The 21,608-nt window shown below is 39.5% G+C and overlaps 1 protein-coding gene across 1 annotated transcript; it reads left to right on the forward strand.

Moving 5' to 3' along the window:
• Window positions 1-3,942: 3,942 nt before the first annotated feature.
• LOC101968188 (HLA class II histocompatibility antigen, DR beta 5 chain) lies at window positions 3,943-21,191 on the forward strand. The gene is made up of 6 exons (XM_005338933.5): window positions 3,943-4,144; window positions 15,415-15,684; window positions 19,086-19,367; window positions 19,960-20,070; window positions 20,521-20,544; window positions 20,845-21,191. Exons 1-6 carry the CDS (start codon window positions 4,045-4,047, stop codon window positions 20,856-20,858), a joined length of 801 nt encoding a protein of 266 aa, XP_005338990.2. The 5' UTR covers window positions 3,943-4,044; the 3' UTR covers window positions 20,859-21,191.
• Window positions 21,192-21,608: the final 417 nt, after the last annotated feature.

The following is a 21,608-nucleotide window of genomic DNA, read 5'->3' on the forward strand; positions in this document are numbered from 1 at the left end:
TCTACTCAACTCTTTAATAGCACAAGAGTCTTAGAAAGCTTAGCACCTTTTATATATACAATTTATATATTTTTGTTGTGTATTTAATAACATAGCATATTGAAACTCCAAAGGATACTATTTATATTGTATTATAAGTTAATATATTTAAGATTTATCCCAATTATTTATCACTTTATCTTAATTTCTCATCTCAGACTTTCTATCTGAGGTCACTTTCCTTCTGGCTAATGTACGTACTTGAGAATCTTTTTCCCTGGGAGAGCAAATGAGTCCCTGGTCACTGGCTGATCCTGTGAGGTCCACAAAAATCAAGCCTGGGAATCATTCCTTGCCAAAGGTGAAAATGTTAACAGCTTTGACACTCAGCTCTGATACTGTTATCAGACATTCCAGTACAATGGACTTGGGTGCAGCAGGGTAATAGCAGGATGTTCTCAGCACTGTAACAGTAAGATAACTGCACAAATGTTTCTAGCTGTGTTACTTTTTAGTGCACAAAGAAGCCTCTCAATAACTCACAAGCCTTGAACAATTTACAATGCCTCTATAGTTTTAACTTCCTGATTTTGAGACCTTATGTGATAAACTTGTGGAGCTAGTTCTGGGTCACTGTTCCTTCATCAGAGTGCAGTGTCCCACTTGGTCCCAATTTCACTTGAAAATGTCACTGTATTTTCTTTGTCTCTGTTTTTCTCCATATCCAGTCACCCCTACTTGAGATCCTTTGTTGATGCTGCATGGGTCATGGCACTTCATTAAAATCTGTTAGTGGAATATGACTTGTGTATTTTTATTATGCACTATTAAAAACTTATTAAAAATGACTAACAATAAAAAATATATTAGTGGTGAATGATCTAGGTTTTGTTGTTATTGTTGTTGTTATTGTTGTTCATCTGAAAACATTTTCCTCATTCTGAAAGAGACAGTTTCTGGGTATAAAATTTCAGGTGAGCAGTTATTCTTAGTGAGTTGTTTAAAATATCATTGCATTATTTTTGGCTTCCATTATTGCTGCTGAGAAGTTAGTACTTAGTTTAACTTTCATTCTTTGAAAATAAGTGCATTTTCTTCCCTGTGTTTGCTTTTAAGATAATTATATTTGTCTTAGGTATTCTATGGCTATATCAGGATATATCTATTGTTTTTTCCTTTTTATTTATACTGCTTGGGATAGTTTGAGCTTCTTTAATATGTGAATTGGTCCTTTATCAGTTCTTGAAGCTATTTTCAGAAGAGATAAGCAGTATATTCAGTGCTCATAAACCATTATAACTGTTTCCATACCTGACACTAGCTTCTGGGTGGATGCAGCTTCAGTTTTTACTAAAGGGACAATTGACCTCTTACCCACAGGTGTCTCCCAGTGGAATTATTGCAATTTACATAACATAAAACAGCAGTTGAGAGCACTGCTTCTGTTCTTGCTTCCAGTGAAGAAGTTCAGTCCAGAGATCACTGGTAGGATTAATGGTTTGGTGATATTAGTTAGATTGTTTTACCTGAACTGTCCTTATAATAATTCATTTTGAAGACGTGTGAGATATATATTTAACATAACATATCTTTGTTATTCCTAAATGTATACAACAAACAGAATTTAGTTCATAGAGGTTTCTGCTTATTCTTTCTAAACATAAACTTCTATGACATGTAAATAGTTGGTCAAATTTATATGAACAAGATTTGATTATGTCTGCTTGTATAATTATATCAAAATGGATTCTACTGTTATGTACAACTAAAAAGAATGGATTAAAAAATATTTGAGGGCTGGGGTTGTGGCTCAGAGGTAGAGTGCTTGCCTGGCATGAATGAGGCTTTGGGTTCAATCCTTAGCACCACATAAAAATAAAATAAAGGTATTGTGCCCACCTATAACTAAAAACTAAATGTTTTTTAAAAAGATTTGATAGTGTTCTCTTTAACCACATTTTAGGATATTCTTAATATAGAATTATTTTCCCTGCCATCCCTTTAATCCTAAGGTGAACCATAATACCAATGTAAGCCTTAGTGTGTCTTTCCTAGATTATCATATATTGTAATTAGTTTCTGAATAATATAAGGGTCTGGGGATTCAGTTTCTTCTCATATGCAGTACATAATATCATAGTGAATTCTACGCAACCTCTGCAGAGAACTTGGAACTTCCCACCTTAATGGAAATATATTTTTCCAAAGTAAGCATGATTCCATTTCTATTCTCTTCTGGGGTGATCACATTTGCACTACACTATGTTTGAGAAGTCTGAGATAATATTTGAAAGCAATAGGTCAGATTTAGGGGTTGAGGGTACTGTTATCTTTAACAAGGTGAAGATTTGTGCGGGAGCCATGGGTGTCATTGTCTAAGATCAATGCAAACTTTGATCATGGTGGTGATGAGGGGAATTTTTTGATGGAAATGGAATTGCTGCATGGTATCTGTCTCATTTTATAAAATGATGTCATTCCTTAAGATAGTCTTATTATTAAATATATTCATGAAGTAAAGTGACAAGAATACTTTTAATACAAGGGATATTATACTCCTCAGAAAGTAAATGTGAGTAGTATAATGTAATGGCTGAGTTTATGGGGTTTGGAATCACACATAACTCAAATCAATCTGGAGCATACTATTTACCAGCCTCAGTTTCTTACAAATGGTATCTAATACCCATCATTATATTCTCTCTATCTATAGGTATGAAAGGGGAACTTGTTTTATTAAACTATATTGGGTGATATCCTTCATAAGGATATGAAGTATAAAAGACCCTTAGGACAATTCTGAATCTAGAACAGCACATTTATATTAATATAATGTAAAATAATTATCTAAAAATATGAATATGTGTAAAATTGCATGATTGCATCAGATGATCTAATTCATAATTTTTCAATAGCGTTCTAGTGTTCTATTTCCTGTATTAGTAAAGTTTTCTTATATCTTTCCTTAGGTAAATCAAGTGAAGGGGAATAGTGGAGGGACATATTCTCAATAAAATGAGGGAATCATAATGGGAACCAGGATTAAGGGATTGAATACTATTTCCCACCCAAAATTAATTATTTTAAATCAGAGATGTATTAAATGCTGATTTTTGAGTCCTTTACCTGTCAGCCTCTGCATCCTTTGATTTGGACAGTGGCCTTATGCTGTCAGGTTGAGAGCTCTGCAGAGTTACTTTTGAGATCTTCATTCCACATAGAGGGCCTCCCCCATGCCCCTTGCCTAGGTGTATTCTTTAGATGCCACTAAAATCATGACAGTATCAGTACACAAACTTGAAAAACCCTTGTACTCATGTTAACTGATTGACTAGCTTTCTATTTCCTTTAGCTTATCAGAGTCACTAACTGTAAAGAAGTGCAGCTCATACTCTCCAATCAACAGCTGTAATTCTGCAATATCATCAGTTACCAGGGGATGCTGCTGCATGAGGTTTCCACAGAAGCACAACTTTTTACAGCTTGGAAATACATGAAAGATCTTAATGCCTTCATTTCAACTGGGAGAGGTTAAGTAATTTACTCAGATTTACATTAAGTTATGGTTCAATAAGAACCAGATTCAAAGTCTCCTGACTTTTAGTTACCTTCCTTCCACCCACTTAACTCCAAAACACTTTCACACATACAGTCAGTTGTCCAAACATATCTTTCTTCAAGTGTGAGGTGAATGCTTCTAAAAGGTTCATACTTGTGAATATATCACTGATAACTTCAGAGCTGGGTCATTATCATGGCTCAATTAAAATGTTTCAGATGCAACTGGATCCAAGATTCAAAACATTCAATACAAATGATCCTTTTAATCAAGGAAATTCTGAGTTTGAAAAGAGGACCTTCATACTGTATCTCTGTCCAGCAACTGATGATGCTATTCATCAGTGATGCTAATTGGTTCTTCAGCATCAAGACTGTCCAATCTAGCATCAAAGAAATGAATATCTTGATTCTTATTATTTGGGATTTGGGTAGAGACGGGACATAGCTCTCACTGCTTGAGACTTATCTGCTTTTCTCTAACCCAATTCTCTCCTGTTCTCCAGCATGGTGAGTCTGTGGTTCCGTGGAAGCTCCTGCATGGCACGTCTGACAATAATGCTGATGACATTGAGCCTTCCCCTGGCTTTGACCAGGGACACCAGACGTAAGTGCACTCTTCAGGCATGGAGAGGCCATGGGTGGGGAAGGAAGGGAATTACTTTCTCAGTTTGTCCAGGCCAAGTCCCTCAAAACTTGTGACATTTTCTTCAGTGACCACATGTTTTCATCATGTGGATTCCAAACTACTTCCAAAAATATGGAGCTAGAGCCTTTTCTATGAAAACTGTTTGAAAAGTCTTCATATGTAAACCATTTCTTTTCAAGTTGTCTTCAGTAAAATCTCCAGTCTCACATCATGTTCTCTCAGGGCCTTGGAAGGATTAGAAATAATGTTAAACTGATTTCTCACTCAGCGATTCCCTTTATATTGTATTATGCCAGAAAAAAATGATTTTTTTTAAAAAAAGCTAACTTTTATGTATAGTTCTATTCTCTTTTATATATGCCACATGGTTATTTGTTTAAATTATGAAATATTAAAATATTCAAGCAGTTAGAAGATATCAGTGAAAATAGTAGTGAGAGGCAAAAGGAATTAGAAGGGTTTCTCCCAGAAGATCTGGTGTGTATCCTTACGGGAAGTGTGAAGCTGCTGCCTCTGTAAAGGGTGAGGATGCTCCAGGAAGTGTCATCCACTGTCTTTTGTCTTTGTCCCTGAACTGCACTGTTCATGACCCTGGATCCCTGTGGGGAGCTGCTCTGATGGAATTCTTTTTTTTTTTTTTTAATTTTTTTTTGTGCAAATGCTTTATTTGTTTTCTTTTTTTTTAATTTTTTTAAAAATTTATTTATTTTTTTATTGTTGGTCGTTCAAAACCTTACACAGTTCTTAATACATCATATTTCACAGTTTGATTCAAGCGGGTTATGAACTCCCAACTTTACCCCGTATACAGATTGCTGTATCACATCAGTTACCCTTCCATTGATTGACATATTGCCTTTCTAGTGTCTGATGTATTCTGCTGTCAGTCCTATTCTCTACTATCCCCCCTCCCCTCCCCTCCCCTCCCCTTTTCTCTCTCTACCCCTTCTACTGTAAATCATTTCTTCCATTTGTATTATCTTGTCTTACCCCTCCATTACATAGTTCTTGATATATCATATTTCACATTTTGATTCAAGTGGGTTATGCACTCCCATATTGCCCCTTATACAGCTTGCAGAATCACATCAGTTTCACTTCCATTGCTTTACATATTGCCATCCTAGTGTCTGTTGTATTCTGCTGCCTTTCCTATCCTCTACTATCCCCCCTCCCCTCCCCTCCCCTCCCCTCTTCTCTCTCTACCCCCACTACTGCAATTCATTCCTCCCCCTTGTATAAAGAACTCAGAAAATTAGACACTGATGGAATTCTTGACTTTCTTCTTGCTGTGGTTGCACCCTTCAGTTGAGGCAGAGATCCCCTGTACTTGACATGACTGTATAGAAAAGGAGCACCTCTGGGCTGTTCTTTTGTACCTTAAAGTATATAATGCTTCCTCCTCCTCCTCCTCTTCCTCCTCCTCTTCCTCCCCCTTTTCTTCTTCTTCTTGTAATGCATCTTCTTGAAACCTGGCATAGTTTAGTGTTCATTTAATGAATCTGCTTTGAACCTTGGTATGCTATCGTTTCTCCTGAGTACCCTATGTTCTCTGGATTGAACCCACAGGGGATCGAAAGTTTGGATAAAATTTTATGAAAAATCTATGTTTTTCAGTCAAAAATGGCCAATTATCAGCAATTTCATGAGCTTCAAAAGTCAACAGCATAATTGGGGGTACAGTGAGGGTGTGAAGTCTGTTAATATATCCTGGGACTGAAAACCAGTAAGCAAGTCAAGGGAAGTTGTTGGCTTACTGGAGCCTTAATCCAAATCTCATAGATTTCTCCATTGTGTCCTTTTTCCCTAAATTAGTCATGTTTGGTATTTTCTATCTCTACTCCCCCCCGTTTTGCCCATGTACTTACCATTACTGAATATCCCTGAACTTCACACCTCCTAAGCTCTATAGGAGATTCATCAGAGCAGATAAAACAATATAAATTTTCCTTTTTCTTCAAATTGCCTTTCCTTTACCTGTAAATGCTTTTATATGGAGGAGAAAAAGAAGTTTGCCAGGTGTGGTGACGCAGCCCTGTAATCCTAGTGGCTCTGGAGCCTGAGACAGGAGGATCACGAATTCAAAGCCAGCCTCAGCAACATCGAGTGGCTAAGTAACTCAGTGAGACCCTGTCTCTAAATAAAATACAAAACAGGGCTGGGATGTGGCTCAGTGGTTTGAGTGCCCTTGAGTTCAATCCCTGGTACCCCCCTCCCGCAAGAAAAAGAAAAAGTTTATCTCAACTTCTCACAGGAAATACAAGTGATATAATGTGTCATCAGACTACAAGAGTGTTGATGTTTGAGCCTCTTGTTATTTTCCAGGATACCACAGTGACCAATTCCCAAAACCACAGTAGTTTCTTGCATATAGGCCACAGATACTTTTCTGTGTTAAGTACTATATCCTGGGTTTGTTTTAAGCTCCACAAATTCCATTTGATTAGACAGAAAGCCTCTAGTCTACAGGAACTTACATAATTACAGAAAGAAAGACAATAACCCAATAAACAGTTAATGAAGAAAAATATTACAGAGAATAATAAAGGCACTCAGGGGAAAAATATAAAGACATCATCAGGGTGAGAGAGCAGAGAGAAAGGGGACCCACTCAACTTTAGATTAGATATGAGGAAGTATCCCTGAGAGAGAGGCATTTAGCTGAGACAAGAATAAAGAGATGAGAGTAAGGAGGAGACCTAAGGGAGAAGGGTTCTACGGAGAGGCAACAGAGGATAGGCCCCAAAGTGTAAAGTTGTGTGCTGCACTTGAGTTAGACATTCAGTGACTGAGGGAGTGGCCTGGAGTCCCAGACGATGAAGTAGATGAAGGGGAAGTCAAGGGCCTAATCAAGTAGGTGCTAAGAGCAAGGGTAAGAAATTTCAGTGTTGTTTAAACTGATATCAGAAGCTCCTGGAAAGTTGCAAGAAGAGTCAATTTATATAAAGTTTAAAATAATTCTAACTTGTATATGGAGATTGGATTATTGGGTTCACTTGTGGAATTGAGGAGACCATTTAAGAGCACAGTAGAATTCTCCAAGGAGGACAGGCTTGTGGTTTCATTTAGTGTGCTCATGACGAAGAGCATGATGAAATAAAATGGACATTTTGGGGAGGTTTTACATAAGTAGTTAATAGATTAAATTAAGGAGGGGGTAGAAATCCTTCTTTCTGAGGATTTTGTCTTCATAACTAGGTGGAAGGTGGTGATGTTTATTGAGACTGGGAAGACTGAGGGAGGTCAGGACATCAAGTAGGTGGTTAAAAATAAATTTTTTAAACTTAAGATTCAGATGATTCTTAAAAAAAAAATTGTGACACTGCCGAGAAGTCAATGTGGGCATGAGAGACAGAAGTGAGAGTGAAGATAAAACTGGAGGAATATTTGCTGGCAGAATTGACACAATTTTGTGTTAAATTCCACAAAATCTGAAAATATTACACAGGGAAAGAGATTGTATGAGGAAAACAAGAGGAAGAACAGGACCATCAAAAGGGACTGGGACAGAGAACCAGTGATGTTGGAGGAAAACCAAAGCTGAGTTGCATGGAAGTAAAATACAGGAGACTTTTCCAAAGAGGAGGTAATGTCCAGTGGTGGCGAGACACCAAGGCAGGTGAGGGAGAATGTGAGAGGTGTGAGCACTGGGTTCTGTGGACTTGACCTTGAAAGTTAGTGGAATATTCAGTTAGGAAAATGGACTGTCTGTGTGAAGAGAGTCAGAGCTGCAGAGGGGAAGGCTGGATAGAGATGACTATTGTGAGTGGCAGGTCTCAGGGGAGGACTGTGTTCAGGAGGCCAGTTGGACCTAAAGTACCACATCCCCAGCCCCCAAACTTCACTTTTGACAAGTTGAAATCTCAACTGATGTGTGGAGAGTTGTACAATGGAATTCGTCTAGTTTTCCAGGAACAAATTTAAGCTACTGATACAAAATCATTATAGAATAGTCAGAAAATACATGCATAATTATCCATATTTTCTTTTTTTGAAAAATTATGCATAATAAATACTGGATTTATTTCAGAAATTCTGAATTTGGCTTTCTTCGGTGGTTTCTCTGATAGGGGCATTTGCCAAAGTATCTGATCCAAAATATCTATAGTGCTGAGTTTGGAAACATGCATTTACATCGTGCTGCTTCTAAAAAAATCTAGGCTTACATGTTATACAAATTCTTGCCTCTACTTCAGTTCTTTTGGTTTATTTTAGCTTGTTTCAGCATAAAACCAACAAGAAATCTAAAATAAGTTAGTTTTTGAGATTCATTACTTTCTTGCTGAATCCATTCAATGAATGCAAATTCAAGATCTTCATTGCTAATTTTTTAAAATTGGAATATTACATCTACATATAATAACTGGATTACACCTACCCCAATCATACATGCATTGAATTTGATTTCAGTTCTAATCTTCCCCCTTGTCCCTCCCTTGGCCCCTGCTATTCTCCTTCCTCTACACTACTGGTCTTCCTTTCATTCATCTTTTTATTTATTTTTTATTGTTTTTATACATATATAAATATTAAGGTAAATTTTATGTGATATATATATATATATATATATATATATATGTGTGTGTGTGTGTGTACATCACTAGTTTTTGAGAGTTCATTCCAAATTTCCTCCCCTTTCTCATCCATCCTCACTCCCTTTTGATTTTTCTTCTTCTGCTCTACTGATTTCTCTATATATTTTGAAATCTTATCCTTCTTTCCTTTAGTTAACTCTATCTTCCACATATGAGAAAAAAACATTCAACCTTTGAATTTCTGAATATGGCTTATTTCATTTAACATAATATTCCCCATTTCCATCCATTGACCAGCAAATGCCATAATTTTATACATTTTGTGACTGAGTAAAAAAAAATTTTATGTTATGGAATGATTTTCAGTATTTTTGAATTCTTGGACCCAATCATATATCATAACTTCATTAACTTGCTCTTTTAAGTTATTGGGTTTGTAAGTTTTTTGTTTGTTTGTTTTTTATTACTGTGACCAAACTACTTGACAAGAACAATGCAGAGGAGAAAATGTTTGTCTGAGGGTCACAGTTTCACAGGCTTAGTCCATGATTGGCCAAATCTATTGCTCTGGGATTGAGGTGAGTCAGAAACATTGTGGCTGAAGGGTATGTGAAGGAAAGCTACTGAACTAATGGCAGCCAAGAAGCAAGGAGTTCAGGAAGAAGCCAGGGGCAAGATACATTCCTAGGCTACAACCCCCAGGGATCTATTTGCTATGGCCTCACCTTACCTTTCTATAGTCATGATTTATTTTCTATTCAAATTCAAATGGATTAGTCAAGTAATGAGGTTACATCTTTCATTATCTAATCATTCCACCTCTGCACATTTCTGCATTGTCTTACTTGAGGTTTTGGGGGGATACCTCATATCCAGACCATAAAAGTCATAAATATTGATGACAATCCCAAGAATTTTTTTTTGTTAAATGCTTTAGACTTCTGTAACAAGACTCTTGTGCTATTGATCAATTCAGATTCTCCCATTCATTTAACTTCCTTTTAACCATCATTTTTTAAACCACTTTTGAAATTTTCAGTGACTCCAACACAGAGAAACATTAAAAATATATGACATAGTCACTGAAGTCCTAGGACAGAGGCTGATTTTGAGGATCCAACAAATCATGTCTGGCCATTTGCCGCCCCCCACCCCAATCAGACAGAAAAGGTAATGGTGAAAAATATGAAAGGAATGTTAATCAGTGCAGCTACACCTGGAAGACAAGGGACCTGCATCTTTAGCCCTGTATCCAAGGGTCTGACATTGTCTTTGAGGTTTTTAGAAATGGAATGAGGACAAGGTTTGGGAGTTTGCCTATCGGGAGGCTTTCCACAGCTGGCAAATAGATGATGCTGATCAGGTGTGGTCCGGTCCATTATTATCTCAGGAATGGTCAGGATAAGAAAGTTGCTGTTGGGGGGATGCAGGGAGGGTGTCATTTTGACTCATCGTAAGGTGTTCATTGGATCAGATCTTGTTCCTGAAATTTAAGGTTACTCAGAGTAAAGGAGATGAATGAAAATGGAGGTAGAGAGGCCAAGTCTTTCACCCTGCTTTTAGCCACCCATCACACAGTTGCAGGCAAAAGTGAAATCTAATTATGAATCAAAAATATATGTGTATATTTATACATATATGTGTATATGTTTCTATGTATTAGATTGTTATGGGGAGCCACCTCAGAAAACACTCTTAAGTCCTAATTCAAACAAAAGAGAGCTTTATTTACCTGGCCAGGAACCTTAAAGATTGATGCTCTATGGGAGATCAGCAATTTCCAGGTCCGTGTCTTGGGAATGTAATAATGACAATTCTAACTTGGGGCTTTTCTCAGTATCATGCAAGCAAGCAAGTTACACAGGCTAAAAAAAAACAGTTAGCTTAACCGCATCTTGGGTCCTAGCAAATGTTAGACAACTGTATCCTGAGTTTTAGCTGAGTGGGGGCCATAATCTATTTTAAAGTCATGTAGACCCATAAATGTACCCAGGATGTAGCTCACCACGGCCACTATTATATCTTGAGTTGATTACATTCTATGGAGTATAAAGTATAGAGAAATAATTTTTATAAGAAGACAGCTTTCATTTTAGTTTCTCAAAAACAGCTTTTGTAACAATTTTTATAGAAAGCAATGAAATAAAGTCTTAGGCCTGTTTATAACAGTTCTTGCTTTATAATTGTCTTACTTCACTTATTGAAATCTTATATATATTTTTACTATATTTTTTATTTTTCTAATCTATAACCTATAACTTACACTCTCATTCATTTTATTGATTAGTCTACATCACAACAAAACTTCAGAACCACATGTGACTCATAATATCATCACCATCTTAGAGCAGTTTAAATTTGCATTTCTCTGATTACTAGAGATGATGAGCATTTTTTTCGTATATTTATTAATTGATTGTATACCCTCTTCTGAGAAATGTCTGTTCAGGTACTTGGCCCATTTATAATTGGATTATTTTTTTATTGGTGCTTATCTTGTTGAGCTCTTTATGTACCCTAAAGATTAGAGCTCTATCTGATGTGTGAGAGGTAAAAATTTGTTCCCAGGATGTAGGCTCCCTATTCACTTTACATATTATTTCTTTTGCTGAGAACAAAAGTTTTTAGTTTGAATCCATCCCATTTGTTGATTCTTGGTTTGAATTGTTGTGCTGTAGGCATCTTATTAAGGAAGTTGGGGCCTAGCCCCAAGTGATGGAGATTAGGGTCTACTTTTTCTTCTATTACACACAGAGTCTCTGGTTTAATTCCCAGATCCTTGATCCACTTGAGTTAACTTTTGAGCATGGTGAGAGATAGGGATTCAATTTCATTTTGTTCATATGGATTTCCAGTTTTCCCAGCACCATTTGTTGAAGATGCTATCCTTTCTCCAGTGCATGCTTTTGGAAGCTTTGTCTAATATAAGGTAGTTATAATTCTGTGGGTTAGTTTCTGTGTCCTCTATTCTGTACCATTGGTCTACCAGCCTGTTTTGGTGCCAGTGCCATGCTGTTTTTGTTACTATTACTCTATAGTATAGTTTAAGGTCTGGTATAAGGATACCACCTGTTTCACTCTTCCTGCTTAGAATTGCTTTGACTATTCTGGGTCTCTTATTAAGATACCATCTCACTCCAGTAAGAATGGCAGCCATTATGAAGACAAACAACAATAACTGCAGGCGAGGATGTGGGGGAAAAGGTACACTCATACATTGCTGGTGAGACTGTAAATTGGTGCAGCCAATTTGGAAATCAGTATGCAGATTACTTGGAAAGCTGGGAATGGAACCACCATTTGACCCAGCTATCCATCTCCTTGATCTATACCCCCCCAAAAAAAATCATACTATAGGGACACAGCCACATCAATGTTTATAGCAGCACAATTCACAATAGCTATACTGTGGAGCAAACCTAAATGCCCTTCAGTGGATTAATTGATAAAAAAGTGGCATTTATACACATTGGAATATTCCTCAGCAATGAAAAAGAATAAGATCATGGCATTTCCAGGGAAATGGATGGCATTAGAGAAGATTATGCTAAGTGAAGTTAGCCAATCCCCCCAAAACAAATGCCAAATGTCTTCTCTGATATAAGGGGGGTGACTCAAAATGGGGTTTAGAGGGAGAACAAGGGAGGAAGATTACCTCTAGGTAGGGAATAGGGGTGGGAGGGAAAGGGAAGGAGAAGGGAAATAGCATGGATGGTGGAAGGAGATTCTCATCATTATACAAAAATACATGTATGAAGATGTGAATTTGGTGTCAACATACCTTATATACAAGCAGAGATATAAATTGTGGTATTAAAGGTGTATTAAGAATTGTAATGAAAAAATAATAATAATAATAAAGAGAGCTTATGTATAATGACAGAATTTGGCATGAACATACTTTATATACAGAGTTATGAAAAATTGTGTTGTGAATGGATAATTATGATTGTAATGCATTCCACTATTGTCATGTATGTAAAAATTAAAAAAAAATATCATCACCAAAGGAATCCCCAGAGAAGGGGACTTCAACTCAGAAAAATATGTCCTTTATATGAGAGAAAAGAATTTCAGCAAGTGCCTGTCAGAGACACAGAGATTTATTCAGGAAAGCAGATAAACATTCAATGGAGAATGAGGGTGATTTCCAGAGTGTGCTGGAGTTAAAGCAAGTCATGTAGGCCATCTCCAGAGGAAGAAAGAGCCACCCTTTGGTGCTAGGGCTGGACTAGTGATGGAATCAGGGTGGAGTTGTGTGATTTTGAGTCATTTTCCCCTTGACTTGTGCATGGACCCATGTTAACTTTTGTGGCAGGGAGAACATGGGCTGAGAACAAGGGCTAAGGATGTGGGCTCCTTGAAGGTAAGTTGCTTACTTTGCATAATAAAGCTTCATGGCTGGCCCTGCTTCATGGGTGGTTCTGCCTAGGGGCTGAAAGTTATCTTTGTTTTGGATGGAGGACTCCTGATATATTTCAAACTGAACAATTTCAGTCAAAGTGAAGGACTCTGTTTTCCCAGAGGCACCAGACCAGTTGAGATCAGTCATCATGGTGAACCTTGGCTGCTGGATGCTGGTGAATTTGCTATTCATATTTTTTAAAGATGTGGATTCTTGAGCTTTCAGGACTTGGAAAGTCCTACAAGGGATTTTAGACCTGTATTTAATCATGAGTGTAATCTCCTCAAACCTCTTTATGTAGTATAAATCCAAAACCCTGACATCCACCACAGGCTTTCATGTGTCCAACTCCCTATGATTTTTCCAGTCTGTCTTTAACCTTCTCTGCCTCTGTGCTTTGGTGCCCCATTGTTTCTGTTTATTGAAAAAGTTAATTCCTTCAGCTTTATCACAGGGTATCACTTTTACTTGAAATGTGCCTCCTTTTCCCCCAAACATACACATACCTACTCCACACTTCTTCAAGCTCACATCAGTTTAAACTATCATGGAATATTTTCCTATTGTCATTTAGATATTCCTGATGTTCTCCATTACTAGAACCCATACTCTGACATTTCTCATTTTTGCATAACCTCTTGTGTGTTTGTCTTTTGTCCCTCATTTTTATTAACTGATGTCCCAGGAACATATGAGTGGTGGTCGTGGTGATGAGTGGGTGTAAGTTTTTCCTTCTTTGGATTCTAGGGGCATCAGAGGCCTGGTGTTAAACCAAGAAGCAAAGAAAAGACCACCAACTAAAATTTTAAATCAAATTAAAAAATTAAGCTTTTAATTCTGACCATCTGGGACTGTCTCTCTCCCAAAATTCGTGGGATAGAAGACAGTCGTCCAGCTCTCTAGGAGCGCAGTTTTATAGCACAGAAAATTGCAAAAGGGGGGTGTCTTGAGGACTTACAGATAACAGGATTTTGGCAAGCATAATACAAAGGCAGGTAGTAGGTTAATGGTCTAAATGGGTCAGCACTTAGGAAGTAAATTTAGATCCCAACATCATAATTTATGAGGCACCATTAGGGTTTCAGAGAGGGTTATTATCTGGTCAGGGAAAGCCAGAATTTATGAGGTGTCACTAAGTTTTCAGAGAGGGTTGTTATCTGGTCGGGGAAAGCCAGGCATGGGTGAGTTCAAGGCACAAGCAGGCATTCCAAGCAATTTTAAATCATCAAAATACAGCCAGGCCAAACAGAGATCCTAATATTTTACAGAAAACAGAAATGAATCTTTTATAACTTTTAACAAGAGGGCTCCTGATCTTAAGAGGAAATTAGGCTGGGTTTATCACCTGGCACAGCATCAGCACTAAGGAAGAATTAACAGAATGTTCTAGATGGGTCTTGTTTAAGGAAAGGGTGAGAATTGTGGGCATGAGAAGTGGGAGCAGAGAGTGTCTTTGGGTGGAAGTTTCCACCAGGAGCTGGTGCTGGTTACCATGAGGGGCAATTCCTTCCTGTTGTTTGTTCCCTAGCCCTGCACCTGAGGGGGACCAGGTCCTGAATGGAGTGGATCAGATGAATTTCTATGCCCACCTCACTATGGTCCCTCTGTCTCAGGCAGATGAAAGTAGAAGGCCCAGTGTCTGGGGTGGGGAAACCATTCAGGGGGTTCCTGATATTTTTGTCACAGTGTCCAGTTGGGTTCCAGGTCCTTGGTGTCCTTAACAAAGAATTGAGCTACACACACAAGTAACAGGCAAAGTACAGATTTATTAAGGGTGAAAGTGGAAGTAGACTCCATAAGCTAGAGCTGAGTGGGCCAAGAGAGAGAGAAGCTCAAGGTCCTGATGTCTGAAATCAGTGTCTTGTATACTGAGCTGTGATGCCATTATGACCCTCATGCGACCTGATTGAAGACCTAACCCAATGTACTAACATTGGTCACCTTATGACACCTGATTAAATAGTGTCCAATTCCCGCGTTGGTCACTGTAGAAAACCTAATTAGAATACTGTCCACTCTGCCCTCATTGGTCATTTTAAAATAGGGGGACTGTGGTGAAGTTGTCATGGTGTCCTGGTGATAAGTCCTCGGGGGCGGAGTTGTCGTGGTAATGAGGGACACAAATAAGGACATGACTTGTGTCCCTGTCTTGGCCTCTATTGGCATCCTTTTTACACCCTGCCGCCACCATCTTGGTGTCCCATCATCCCCGCCCCCGCCCCGTGCTCCCTGTGTGTCAATTTCCTCCCAGAGGCCGCCTGGTGAGAGGGTTGTTCCTGTCCCCACAGCACGTTTCTTGAAGCAAGATTCATTTGAGTGTCACTTTTCCAACGGGACGGAGCGGATACAGTTCCTACACAGACACATCTATGACCGGGAGGAGGTCGCGCGCTTCGACAGCGACGTCGGGGAATACCGCGCCGTGACCGAGCTGGGGCGGCCGGATGCTGAGTACTGGAACAGCCAGAAGGACCTCCTGGAGCAGAGGCGGGCCGAGGTGGAAAGAGTGTGCAGACACAACTATGGGGTGTTTGAGAGCTTCACTGTGGAGCGGAGAGGTGAGTGCTGGGCTGGGGGCAGGGAGAGAGAGAGGGAGGGTGTGTGTGTGTGAGAGAGAGTGTGTGGGTGTGTGAGAGAGAATGTGAGTGTGTGTGTGTGAGAGAGAGAATGTGTGTGTGAAAGAGTGTGTGTTAGAGTGTGGTGAAAAAGAGAGAACGTGTGTGAAAGAGTGTGTGAGAGTGTGTGTGTGTGAGAGAGTGTGTGTGCATGAGAGAATTTGTGAGAGTGGGTTTGTGTGTGTGTGAAAGCATGTGTGTGTAAGAGAGTGTGTTGTGTGTATGTGAGAGAGAGTTTGTGTGTGTGTATGAGAGAAAGAGTGAGAGAGAATGTGTGTGTGTGTGTGCATGCTGTGAGAAGTTAAGGGTGCCTGTGAGGTCCCCATGTCATTGTCAGTGTCCCCACAGGGACCTGGGGAGCTAATGCTGCCAATGGGGCAGGTGAGCTGAGGAAATCCTGATCCCAGATGGAGGGCGGGGCTGGAGAAGAGCTTGAGGTTTCCTTGGAGTTGGTGTCACTTAGCCCTGGTGGCCCCTGAGGAGAGGAGAGGTGGGAGAAGGCAGTTGCTGGAAATGGAGGGTCCTTGGCTTGGGGTGAATGGGAGGCAGGTGGGGAGGGGGTTGTAGGAGTCCTCCGCTGGGTGAAGGTTTACATTTATTTACCAAATGTTATTTCCATGCTAAGAATTCTCTTTTATCTCTGGGGTTCTCACTGTTTTTGAAGTGATTTTATGGGTTCTCTGGATAGTGAGAGTCTGAAAACATTGTTGATATATTTTGTTTATACTTTGCTTCCATTCATGACTTTCCATGTTAAGAGTTTTAGCATTATATTTAATGAAATATGCTCTAATATTGTTAATAACGATTTAGCATCAATATAAAATCAGTCCTTTAGCGGTTTTGTGACAATGTTTTCCCTCAAGCATTCCTTGAGGGGAGAGGGAAATGGTTGTGGATGAGGTGAGGAGGCTTGTCACATACTTCCTTGACATACACCGTTTTTAATCCAGTAGGCCCTGATATAAAAGTATGCTGGGTTTGTTTCCATAGCATTTTATTGAAAATCAAATATCAGACTTTTTGTGTGAAGGGAGTGTGGGATGACCTCTGACCTTTTTGAGGCTTAGTTTACTTCTAAATTTCCTAATGTCTCCTGCCTTGTTCCTTTGCTTTCCTAGGACATGGATTTTGACATATTTGAAATGGTGGTGAAACTGGATTTTGAGTTACAATTTTGTTACTAAAATAACAATGTTGCTATTTTTATATTTTAAGTGGTTTAACATTAACTCTATGTGGTTATTACACAATTTACCTCACATTCCTCTTGGTTACACCTTTTTTCAAAACTGTCAAATATAGTCCTCCCTAGGTGTGTTAGTTTTCTGTCACGGTGACAAAACACCTGCCAAAAACAACTTAAAAGTTATTTTGTCCCATGGTCTCAGAGGTTTCAATCTTTGTTCCCTTGACTACCTTGCTTTGGGCCTGTGGCTATGGCTACACAGTGGAATCAGAAGGACATGGGGGAGGAGGCTACTTACTTCATGAGGACTACAAACCAAAGGGGGAGGAGTGGCCAGAGTCCCAATATCCCCTTAAAGGACATGGCCCCAATGATGGAACTTCCTTTCAGTAGGCCCTACCTCCTAAAAATTTTACTGACTCCCAGTAGTGCCCCAGACTAGTGACAAGGCCTTAGCACATGGTCTTTTGGGAGCATTTAATACAAATCATGATGTTAGGTATGGGGGAGAGGGTAATTTAGTTCTAGGATCCCAGTGGATATGGAAATATGTGAATGTCAAAGTCCTTTATACAAATGATCTAGTAACTGCTTATAACTTATGCATATCTTCTTGTGTACTTGAAAGAATCTAGATTACTTGTAATACCAAATGTAAATGCTTGGTAAATAGTTGTAACACTGTATTGTTTATGGAATAGTGAGGAGGAAAAAAGTACCTACATATATAGAGCAAATACAGTTATTTTCTGGCTGTATTTAGTTATCTGCAGTTAGTTGAATCCTTGAATGCTGAAGTGCTGATACAAAGTGCCTACTGTACTCCAAAAGTTTTATATTTTAAAACTTAATTTTCTCTTTCTTTGATTTCAAAGGTTCTCAAACATTTTCCTATGTTTATTTGCCAAATGTTGTTACCACTTTGAGAATTCTTTTTTATCTCTGGGGTTCTCAGAGTTTTTGAAGTTTTTTTATGAGTTCTATGGACAGTGAGATTCTGAACACATTGTCAATATATTTTTTATATTTTGCTTCCATTTACTACTTTCTATGTTAAGAAGTTTTGCATTTTATTTAATGAAATATGCTCCATTATTGTTAGCATTGATTTAGCATCAATATGAAGTTGATCCTTTAGTGCTGTTATGAAAATGTTTTCCCATCAGCATCCCCTGTCTCTTTTACTTAAAAACATTTTTTTTTGATGTGGGAGGTGAGAAGTATTGTTTCATGCATGAAGTTCACATGATATAAAACCCAGACTCTGTCATGACCACAGATACCAGTTTACAAGGAGAGACAGTTGCAATATGATAAAAATCCTAAAAATAGATATGCTTGTTATATAAAGGAAGAGAGATTACTCAGTGGAGTGTAAATACACAGTCTTTCTAAGGCAGGACTTTCCTTGCTGCCTTCCCTCTCCTCAGGTCTCCTGCATTTCAAGCATTTCAGCCTTAGAGAATCACCTCTCTCTGCGCCTGCTTCGCAGGGTGGAGCTCTTCAGACACTGGAAGATAAGGGCTTACATAGGGAGCATTACTAAAATCCCATCTTCCTTGTGGCTCTTCTCTTGTCCCCCAGTTTATCCATACAACTTTGACTCATTCTCTTAGAGAAATCAACAAGAATAAGTTGGTAAAATATGTTGAAGGCTAAGTTGCCGGTATTGGTTTATATATTATAGATGCATTAATCCTCCTCTGACAGTGAGAAATAAGTCAGTTTTATCCCTCTTACAGTGAGAGGCAGAGGTACAAAGAGAAGTAAGAAACTTTCCCAGGATCAACAACTAAGAGGTAGAGCCTGGATTTGAACCTTGATGATCTGGATTAAAAAAATCACACTTTTCACTAAGGTCCTGTATGCTTTGCAAAACATTTTAAATACTTTACCTCAGTGATGAAACATTGTTTCAAGCTTTGAAACAAACAAACAAACAAATAAAAAAAGCAAAAAAAAAAAAAAAAACCAACTCTCACCTCCAATCTCTCAGCAAAAAACCATCTCTCAGCTCCAATGACACTCTCAGGCCCATGGCCAGCTGAGGAGGACTGCCGAACTTGAGGCTGAGTATGGAGAGAGGAAAAAAGAGATGCAACCAGGAAGATACCTCTGCCTTCCTGATTTATTCTTTCTAAATTTTCTCTCCTAGTTAAGCCGAAGGTGACTGTGTATCCCACAAAGACGCAGCCCCTACAGCACCACAATCTCCTGGTCTGTGCAGTGAGTGGCTTCTACCCAGGCCACATTGAAGTCAGGTGGTTCCGGAATGGCCAGGAGGAGCAGGCTGGGGTCGTGTCCACAGGCTTGATCCAGAATGGAGACTGGACCTTCCAGATCCTGGTGATGCTGGAAACTGTTCCTCAGAGTGGAGAGGTCTACACCTGCCAGGTGGAGCACCCAAGCCTGACGAACCCTGTCAAAGTGGAATGGAGTGAGTGAGAAGCTTCCTGAACTTATAAATCCTTACCCACCAGGAAGGGACTTAGTTTACCCAGAGTGTCAGGTTTCCTCCTCTCCCTGCCCTGTGTTTTCATGTACTGAATCATAGGTGTAGCCTTGTGATAGTTTCTAACACCTGTACCTCCCAGGAAACAATGACAAAAGAGAAGCTGTCCCTGGTCTGTACCTTCCTGTGCTGTCTCAGGGCATGGTCAGCCTGATGCCCTGTTTCCAGATCCTGCCTCTCTGATCTGGACCTATATGTCTAGGTTGAATCTATGGGTTGTTCATTATGTGATCTGTGAAGAAAAGGAACATGAAGGCCTTGGGGACATCCAGGAGTCCAATCATTCATTAGTTTCATCACCCTTGACAGGCCACTAACACAGTTCCTACATCAGGTGTTATTCAGGTCTGTGATATTTTAATGAACTAAATGAATAAAGAATTTAATTTTCTACCCCTACAGTTCTAGTTCCTGTGGTTCAGGCTTCTTCCCCAGTCTCAGAGCTCTGAATCTCAGTGTCTCAAAGAGGAAAGTTGTGTTTGGAGGGGAAATTGCTAAACCTGGTTTCTTCTCTCAGGGGCACAATCTGGATCTGCACAGAGCAAGATGCTGAGTGGAGTGGGCGGCTTTGTGCTGGGTTCGCTCTTTCTTGGGCTGGGGATGTTCATCTACTATAAGAATCAGAAGGGTAAGGAGCCTGCTGGAGCTGAGTCTCCATAGCTTTTCTGGGAAAAGAAATAGGACCTTGCTGAAGTCAGTTTTTATATCGATGGTCCTGTCTGAAACCTTTCTTTCCTCATGTGACCTCAGATATCCTGGAAATTCAGAAGTCAGTGTCTGTGGTTACTATGTCAAAACCTAGAGGGTTGTGGCCTGTATGGGTATGGAAGGCTAACCAGACTAGAGATATGGGTCAAGTACCTTGAGCAAATGAAGGAAGAGCCAGTAACCATTGGATTTTTGTGACAGAAGCTTCCTGGTCACCTACTATCAGTTTGTGCTCCCCTCTCTGCCTTGGCTGGTGTGGGGTGTGGTGTTGAAGAAATCAAAGGTGGCAGATCTGAGGCTGGGGATATGGTGTTTGGGGTCAGATTTGCTTCAAGGTTTTTAAGTATCTATCTCCTCTTCTCTTTCCTAGGACGCTCTGGACTTCAGCCAACAGGTGAGGTCCTTTAATCCTCTCTCAGAGACAGATTTGCTTTCGCTATAGCAGAAGGTGGAGATGATAAGACCTGAGACAGAAATACTGAGAAAGATTATGGATTCCATTTTCTGATCAGGCAGTGTGCACTAAACCTTCTTTCCACTTAATGAAAGGCCTGCCTCTGAAAGAGCTTTGGCTCAGGGAGAATTGATAATTCATTTTCTTCATACTGCAATGCTCTCATGATAGACCCTGAGGGGGAAAGGGAGCCATTTGCAAAGTTAGGACTGAGACACCACTGTCCTCTGCCTTCTGCAGGACTCCTGAGCTGAAGAGAAGGTGACAACACTGAAGGAAGGACCCATGTCCTGCCTCCCCAAGTCATGAAAGGCTCCTACTTGGCTCTCCTTCTTCCACAGAAACAGGGCTTTCTCAGGACTTGGTCACTCCTGGTTCAGTGACCCCACAGAACATGTCCTCCCTGCTGGCCTCCTGAGCTCTTACCCCTGACCTGGAAGCCCCAGTACAGACACCAGGCGGACCTTGCCTTCATTCTCCCGTGACTCCTTTGTCTTCAAACCTTCACGCCTCCCATGAGTCTGAAATCCCTTTGTGCCAGTTTACTTTATTCCATTTCTTTTCAAATAAACATGGGGTGAAAAGTTCTCTGCTTCACAGAATTCCTTGTTTGTTTGATTATGATACTGGGGATTGAATCCAGGGTTACTCTAGCATGAGCTTCATACCAAGCCATTGGATTTTTTTTTGGGGGGGGGGGGTTGTTTGTTTTGAGACCAGGTCTTTGAGGCTGGCCTTGAAGGAAATTGCAATCCTTCTGGATTAGCCTCCCAAGTGACTGGAAATATAGGTATACACTACAATTCCCAGCTGCTTTATACAGTTTTAAGGAAGAAACAATAGAAAAGAGAAAGGGATCATTACTTCACAATATAACCATATATTCATTTGTATGTTGTATGCATGTGGGGTAATACATAAGTTTAGTTTTGGTTGATTTAGGTATTCCCCAATGTATACATCAATCAAACATCAGGCTATGGACCATAACTATGATTTTAACT

The sequence above is a fragment of the Ictidomys tridecemlineatus genome, chromosome 8 (assembly GCF_052094955.1).
Source record: "Ictidomys tridecemlineatus isolate mIctTri1 chromosome 8, mIctTri1.hap1, whole genome shotgun sequence".
Classification (NCBI taxonomy): Eukaryota; Metazoa; Chordata; class Mammalia; order Rodentia; family Sciuridae; genus Ictidomys; species Ictidomys tridecemlineatus.

Excerpts from the sequence above, each read along its gene's own strand:
- LOC101968188 (XM_005338933.5), top strand. The coding sequence starts at position 4,045 with ATGGTGAGTCTGTGGTTCCGTGGAAGCTCCTGCATGGCACGTCTGACA. Across the intron at positions 4,145-15,414 it reads TTTGACCAGGGACACCAGAC|CACGTTTCTTGAAGCAAGAT; the intron begins GTAAGTGCACTC and ends CTGTCCCCACAG. Across the intron at positions 19,368-19,959 it reads CCCTGTCAAAGTGGAATGGA|GGGCACAATCTGGATCTGCA; the intron begins GTGAGTGAGAAG and ends TTCTTCTCTCAG.